The following is an 8139-nucleotide window of genomic DNA, read 5'->3' as shown; positions in this document are numbered from 1 at the left end:
TCAGATTCTCCCCTGGAGCTGATGCTATTAGTTTTGTTGGAATACTTGTCCACAGGCCACTTTAGTCACGTTCAGATTACATGGCTGGGAGGCTAGAGTTTCAACTGCTGCTCCCCTGGGTGATATCACTCCACTCACCAGCCAATGGCAGTTCCTCCTGGTACAAGGGTTATCACTGATCTGTCCCTACTCCCTTAAGGGGTTTAGATTTGCCAGCTTGCTCTAGATCACCACCCCTAAGAAGCCATATCGGGAGGAAACAGGTCCTTCCCTGCTTTGTGCTCCAAGAAGAGTCAGAAGCATTATACCTCCATGGCCTGGTCTATAAATTTAAGCTAATTTGGTTGCTTAGCGAAGCACACCTACATAAGAATGGCCATACTGGGTCAGACCAAAGATCCATCTAGCCTAGTATCCTGTCTTCCGACAGTGGCCAATGTCAGGTGCCCCAGAGGGAATGAACAGAACAGGTAATCCTCAAGTGATCCATCCCCTGTCGCCCATTCCCAGCTTCTGGCAAACAGGCTAGGGACACCATCTCTGTCCATCCTGGCTAATAGCTAATAAAACTGACTCCGTCCCATTTACCAATCAGCTGCAACCTTGAGTGAGGTCCAGACATCGCCTCCAATACTCCCTATCTCCATTGGCTTCTGTGCAGACAACGACCCTGCTGGTAGAAAACCCCTTGCTCCAGTAGGGGTTGGTCATCGCAGGAGAGAAGGATACACCAGGTTGCTTTTCTTGTTGTTGCTAGAAAGGTGCCTTTTCGGCCTCAAACACAGGAACATCTTTCCATAGCAGCAATATACCGTTTGAACAGTGGAGCCAAGGCTGCTGAAATCTCCTCCTAGGTCAAACAATTCCTTGATCCTGACCAGGCTTCGGTGTGACTGGAAGAAACAGGCAGGGTCTGAGCTGCTCCCAAAGTGGAATGTCAGCTATGCTCGCTGATAAATCTGAGCTGCTTCCTCTACCCCAGTCATCAGGCTTGGACAGATTAGAGCTGGCAACCAAAACAGCATGGAGCAGAAAAGCAAGCAATTCCCTCACAAACCCCAAACTCCGGGGGAATCACAGCCAAACTACAATGGGGCTTAAACTAGCCTCAGAATGCCACTAACTGCTCCCACCTAAATAGAAAGTGACAAAGCAGGGGCGGGATAGGCCCTCTGTGCTTCACCCCACGATGGAAACAAGGCAGAAGGTGACAAGAGTCAAATGTGTGGGAGGCTAGAAGGATCCATGAAGGGACGTGGGGCCTTTCACATCTGGCTCAAGCTCAGCAGTGAGCAGAAGTTGGCACCATCCACTAGACAGTCAGTGACCCATGTGGAGTGAGTTTGGCCTAATTCTCAGTGGGCAGGTTCTAAAAATCTACTGCTGCCCATCCATGCCACCAATCCCACTGAAGCTGGGCCAGTGTCCAGAATGCCCCTAGATACTCCAGGAAATGTTCGCAGTGGTTACCTCCTACAGTCATTAGAGGCTGCTGCTGGGGCTGCCTGCGTTATGTGCTCTGCCTTGGCTTCCCACACCGGGAGCAGCACTGTCGTGAGGACAAATTTAACAGCTAATTACGACAGGAACAGAATTAAAATACCGCATCCAACTGGAAACGCAGGAGGGAATTTTCAGGATGCCGGAAGCAATGATCAGAATTGGACTGGTCAGAACCAAGTCTGGAGTTGCACATGGAAGAAAAGTTTAACAAGATTGTGTGAATGGCTTTGCACTCTCTTGCTAATACCCGTTCAAAATCTGAATAGACCAGACCTGTAACTGTTTTTAGTGAAAAGTTGTACTGCAGTTATGCTGGCATAAAGATGCCTTATACTGGTATAGCTTGTTTCCTTCCACTATGGAAATAAATGATAGCAGAATAAGCACCTTTAGACTGGTATCTCTGCATCCAAACAGGTGGCAAGGGTTGTGCCAGTAAACTATTCCAGTACAGTTAAGCCGTACAGTGTGTGTGTGTAGACAAGGCCTTAATAAATCAGAAAGTGAGAGCACTGTCATTCACAGCACTGCTGCTTCAGAGAGCTAGAGGGTGAGTAGACGCTGGGGGCTGAATGGCAGGGGATCCATAACAAGCTAGAAAAGCTTAAAATAAAAGCATTACAGAGAAAACATATTGAAACAATAAAAGAACCTACACACATGATGAGCCCAGCTCCAGCAAGGGCTCTGGCAGGTGAACAGTCCTTCAAACTCCAACAGTCCTTCAAACTCCACCAAGGGATTTTTCTGTGGTCACAACTTGGGAGCAGCTGTTAGCCCAGAATAAGCACCCCCACAGCTCTGTCATTCCTTTCAACAGGTGGGGCCTTGGGGAACAGGTGATCAGCAGACGATGGGTTGCTCCTCAGGGCGTAGCTTCAGAAGGCTGGGTCCGGAGGTGAGAAGCTGCCTTCCCCCTCCTCCCAAGTATTTTCTAGGAAACCCACTGAACCAGAAGTGCACTCTTACCTGCCACATTGTTTAAAAGAGTTCGCTGAAGCTCATAACACTTCCCAGAATTGACATGAGCCATGTCGTTCTCCTAGAGACGTTACATACAATCCCACTATAATTCGTGAGCATTTGAATTTTTAATACAAGCACTGTTAACTATTGCATTGCTGCTTATTTTAGCAGACATTAGCAACTTATGTGTTTGTTCCATGATCCCAAACTGCTCCCCAGGTGCCAAGCCCTCCTCCTCCTCCTCACACAACTCCTGACATGCAATTATGTGTTATGAGTACATCCTGCAGCGCATTGAAAATGCAGGGACAGTGAAAATATCTAAACACTACAGATCATTCATTTTCATATTTAACTCAGTAAAAATCTTCTTTTTTTCATTTATCTAAAGCTGATGAGGAATTGCTGCAAAATCCAGGAGTGTTTATATCACAGAATGGGATAAACCTTTAAGGGAGGTGGTTTAGCCCCACCTGTGACTTATCCTCCTAAGTCATAGGTGCCGACTCCTTGGGTGCTCCAGGGCTGGAGCACCCATGGAGAAAAATTAGTGAGTGCTTAGCACCCCCTGGCAGCCAGCTCCCCCACTCCCCCCAGCGTCTCCCCTCTGCCAGCAGCCCCGCCGATCAACTCCTCCCCCCGGCTCCCAGTGCCTTCTGCCCACTGTGATCAGCTGCTCCACGGCATGCAGGAGGTTCTGGGAGGAGGGGGAGGAGCAAGCTTGGGGGAGGGGGCAGAACTGGGTAGGAAGAGGGGGGCGGAGATTTGGGGGAAGGAGTGGAGTGGGGATGGGGCATGGGGTGGAGCGGGGACTGGGCACCCCCAGGGCAAGGAGGAAGCCGGTGCCTACGTCCTAAGTGATAGGTCTGAGGCCAGGGATCAGGTGATAGCCTACAGGTTACATGGTCCTTAAAGATCAACAAAGCACCTCTGCTGGAGAGAGCCCTGCAGGTGACTCTGGGGTCAGGGGAAAGGACCTAGAAAGGGACCAGGACAACAGGATCTGGTTTACAGCAATAAACCATCTCTGAAGAAAGGGACTGAAATTCTGCTGCTGTTGGGAGCTTTATTTGATCCACTGCCCTGTGAGTCAGCCCACCAGCTTCTAGTTTGTCATAGAAGTTAGGTGAACCCTTCCGCAGAGCACAGAGGACACGATTCCATGGGACACATGGATGAACAGTCTCTGCTCAAACAACATTTTATTGATAGAAATGCAGGGAACGGTTACTACGGTGATGGGAACACAATCCCAATCCTTACAAAATTGAGTTAAAAAAAGTCAAAGACAATAAAAATAATCCATACATAAAAAGGTAGAAAAGCAGCCCACTTCCAGTCCCTGGGATCTCAAGCTTTGCCTGCTTCCTGGAATTTCTTCAGCAAGGCTTCATCTGCCCGGAGAGCAAAGGTCAGAGTACGCTTCTGGTAGTACTGGGGGTCGAGCTCCAGATTGTCAATAACGTCCGACAGGAGGTGAGCTCTCTCCACTGAGCAGCCTGGTGCATCGTAGCTCAGAGCGGTGAAATGCACATGCAGGTGGAAGTAGGATGGCTGGTAATGCAGGTAAATCCGCAGCTGGGAGCCAGCCACGCCAAAGCGCTTTAATATGGCTTCCTGGGGAAGAAAGGGTAGAGAATTTAATCTCCCAAATAATGCACTGAAAAGTTTTAGCATCATATCCAAGGGCAGAGGACTGGATAGAAGCACACTGGTAAATCCGATGACCTAGCCCAGTCTCTTGTGATGGTGAATTAACATCAAGGGACCGCAGTACTACTCCTCCTTTCATCCAAAGATCTCAAAATATACAATTTCCAAATTGTACAAAGGAATTGCTGAAATACAGTAACTTGTGAGGTGGAATATAAAAGCTGAGTTCATAGTGATGCTGTGGATCATTTAGAACAGAAAGTGCAGAATACTAGCTGAAACGGCAAGGGGATGGGGGATAAGATTTAGGTAGCAGAATGCAATTACTCGACTGGAATTTAGCCAGGACAACAGGATTAATACTCCTGCTTTACAAAAAGTGCCACGGGACCTGTAATGACTATGAGGGATCAAGCCCTCAGTTCTAGGTCTTGTCTGAGAATGACAGAAGACGAGGTTTTGGTTACACACTTGTTCTCCAGTGTTTTTACATATTTTCCCCTTCTCAGATTCCTGCAGAAGCAAATTGATGGACAGGGTCACGCAATACTAGATGTTTGGCCGACAGTCCGCCCAGCTGTAAATCCACCGCTAGTGTCTCTTTGAGAATTCTAACCCAGTGCAGACAGAGGCCAGCTGCACACTAAAGCTTTATTAGAGAGGCAGGAAAGGGGGGAACAGACTCCCAAGCCCTGCCCAAAAGCCTGTTACCAGCCAAGCTCACTGGCCATCAGGTACATGCCTGCAGAAGAATTTAAATGGGTGGAGAACTACGTTAGGTTCAGACATACCATGCAGTGAAAACATTACAGAAAGAGCTGTAAAAACAGACTGAGATGAGAGCTTACTGCATGGGCTCTACCAGAAAGGATTTATGAAAGCAGATGTCAAGGCTGTGATGATGTCTGAGCATCTGAGCCGTTATCTAATGTTTAAAATACAAGCTGGGAGGCAGGAGGCGAGCAAGTGGGAGGGGGGAGGTGGAAAGGGAGGAGATGGTGTCTGCTGTGTGGGAAAGCATCCCAGCACCACATAGAGAGGAGCAGGGGGAAAGGGAGGGTAGGTTACTGTTTCTCCGACTAATCCGAAGGTCACTGTGGGGGCAGAGGTGGGAGTAGTTTTGGCCACCACCCCACGCACATAGCTGAGCCTAGTGGCACATGTCCCCTCATACACTTTATTCTCCAAGGCAGATGCCTGCTCCAGCAGGGATCCCAAATCACCAGGCCCATATGCGCGGGACTCATCCTCATGGGCAGGAAAGCAAAGCGTGCTAGCTCAGCACCTCCCCAGCACAGGGAGAGAGGTAACGATCGGCCAGATTCTGATCTCAGCTCCGCTAGTATAAATCTGGAGCCATGCTACTGAAGTCCCTTGAGTCTGTCCCCGCAGGGCCACCAGTGAGACAGACCCAGAGCTGCCCCCATACAAGCCCATTTGCTGAAACGGGGTTTGCAGAGCAGACGGCTGCCTCCTTCCCATTAACTACCTCCATAATGAGGCCTGTTTGTTGTGGGGGCTGGACAACACACCCAGCATGTTTACCCTTAAGAGTGCATCCTGTCAGCTTTTGTTGTTCTCCATTCCAGACTATCGCTCCAGTTTGCTGGGTGAGTTACAGGATCCTGTTACCAGTCGGTGTAATTAAAGCTAGAAACAGCGACAGTGAACTTGTCAGGGACCTTCCAACATGCTGCGCTCGTGTGCTGGTTGGGAACGCTAAGATTCCTCACCCCATCTTTTAATTAATCTCTGCTTTCCCTGATGCAATTACTTCCTGAATTTCCAGTGCAATGAAGGGGAAAAAGCTCAAGTCCCTGTTACTGAACATGCTATATCATGGGCCTAGAAAGATCATCAGGAGCTGAAAAATGGGCATGAATTTAGAATAATGCAGGGGACAAACCTCCTGCATGACTCAGGAGAGTGACTGCCCCCCAACTCCAGTGGGCAGTTTCTGCAGTTTCATGGTCATAATGCTTAGCACCTCTACAGCACTTTGTATTCAGAGATTCCAAGGCCAGAAGGGGCCCCGGGATCATCTAGTCCGACCTCCAGTACGACGCAGACTTGATTAAAAAACACCCCGTGACAGAATAATCTACCACAACCCTTGGTGAGTAGTTCCAATGGTTAGTTACCTTCACTTAAGAATCTGTATCTTAATTCTAGTCTGAATCTGTCTGGCTTCAACTTCCAGCCAGGCACTGGATCTTGTTAGACCTTTGTCTGATAGATTGAAGAGCCCATCATCAAATTTCTGCCCCCATGTAGGTACTTACAGACTGTGATCATGTCACTCCTTCACTTTTCCTTTGGTAAGCTAAATAGACTCTAAGGCATGTTTCCCAATTCTTCTAAGCACTTCACATATTACCTAGTGCATCTCTCAGACCCTGGCAAAGTAGGTATTATCCCCCTGTTGCACATGGGAAAGCTGAGGCTCAGAGAGGGGAAGCCCATGATCACACAAGTGAGTGGCAAAAAGGAATAGAACCACGTTGTCCTGACTCCCCGTCCCCTGCTCTAACCACTACCATCCTATTTTCCTCTCTAGAGCCAGGAGTTTCATATCTTGCAGCCACCCTTGAGCTCAGCAATCTGCAGAGCAGCAGTGAGCTTTCTCCGATGGGCCCACCCATCAGCCAGAGCTAGTGGCTCAAGCCAGGGCAGTTATAGTTACAGCATTGGAAAGGAATGGAAGAGGAGCCTCATACAGCACATGCTAAAAACAGTCTCAGTGAAGGATTGACTGGCTTTGCGAGAAGGGGTGAAGTTGGCTAAAAATCTGGCTAAAGTCTGGCTAAAAATCCCAATTCCAAGTCAGACTGTGTGTTCAGACTTTAGTGCTCCAAGCCCAGGTGCCAAGATTCTGCTCCAAAGAATGGGTAATGTCACAGCCAGGGTTACATCCACCGTCTCTCCATGGCTGTTCCATAGGGCCAACTACAGTGACATGGAAGCCAAGAGACAATAATCAGGTGGGAGGCTGAATTCAGTGAAGATGGACGCTGCTGCTCTAGGCCTTGAGACAGACTACCAAGAGTTTGAGCCAAGTCCACTGTAGGATGAGCTGCTGTCATCAAAACTCATCATCCCTGCATAAGAAATGCACTAGTCTGCCATGGAGAATCCTTGTCCTGGCTCCAATTCTGAAGCTGGAGGAACCTTTTCCCTATTCTTGGGTCATGTTCACAGAACTGGGAACTGCAGATTGGGTTTGTCCCACGAGGAGGACACTGGTAAAGCTACAGAAGAGCTCATTAGCCTTTGGAGCTCTGTGCTGTGACCTCAGGAGGGAAAGCAGGATGGCAAGACAATGAAGACTCCCTGCTTATGTCCAACGGGAGCAGGGAGATTGACGAGAGAAAACCAGAAAATGCTTCCCATGGCCCTAAAGAGACATGTTACTTTCCTACGCACAGAGCCCTTATTACTGCTTGAAGAAGTTCAAGCAGGGCCACTGTAGCTCATCTGGCCTCTAGTGAATAAATCTTGCATCACACTTAGATTTTATCTTTTTCCTTTGCTAGTTTCTCCCTCTAGCACAGAAGCACCACCAGGCACGTCATACAGTGACACAACAGGCCTTAGGTGGTGTCCAGCAGGGCTGCCACATTCATGCATAAATTAATATTTACCTAACAATTTTCATCCCCAAGAGCTTCACAAACAGCACTCAGTATCACTGGAATTGCAGCCACCTCTGGGGTAGGAAGAAACACGCCAGGTATGCAGTAAAGGCAGAGCTCTTTCAAACTGGATCCTTACACTTCTAAGCCATTTCCTCCACTCTGTGTTTCCATTTGGGTAACAGCTGCTGTGGGGACCCCATTTCCAACATCTGGTCTCACAGAAAGAGTCACCTTTTGTTTTCTCAGTGACATCTGATAGCAGAAAATTAATCATAATCAAATTACTGTCCCCAGCAGAATAGGAGTGGCTGGAGGACAAAACTGTAAATGCAGGCCCAGGGTGCATAGGCTGGTGGGTATGAAACACTCCAGACAACACCCC

At 48.5% G+C, this 8139-nt stretch overlaps 1 protein-coding gene across 2 annotated transcripts in view; it reads right to left on the bottom strand.

Moving 5' to 3' along the window:
• Nucleotides 1–3656: 3656 nt before the first annotated feature.
• The window catches only part of DCPS (decapping enzyme, scavenger), a 64822-nt gene continuing 60339 nt past the window's right edge, over nt 3657–8139 (bottom strand). Inside the window, exon 6 of one of the 2 annotated variants that reach the window (XM_037882531.2) lies at nt 3657–4086. In XM_037882531.2, coding sequence (XP_037738459.1) covers nt 3820–4086 — 267 coding nt within the window. In that variant the 3' untranslated portion in view covers nt 3657–3819. Of the gene's footprint in view, nt 4087–7847; nt 8010–8139 lie in introns of those variants that run through there. The other variant, XM_043533893.1, reaches the window with a different exon arrangement.

The sequence above is a fragment of the Chelonia mydas genome, chromosome 22 (assembly GCF_015237465.2).
Source record: "Chelonia mydas isolate rCheMyd1 chromosome 22, rCheMyd1.pri.v2, whole genome shotgun sequence".
NCBI lineage: Eukaryota > Metazoa > Chordata > Testudines > Cheloniidae > Chelonia > Chelonia mydas.
The sequence above is the reverse complement of the archived record's forward strand: the minus strand, read 5'-3'. Positions and strand labels throughout refer to the sequence as shown.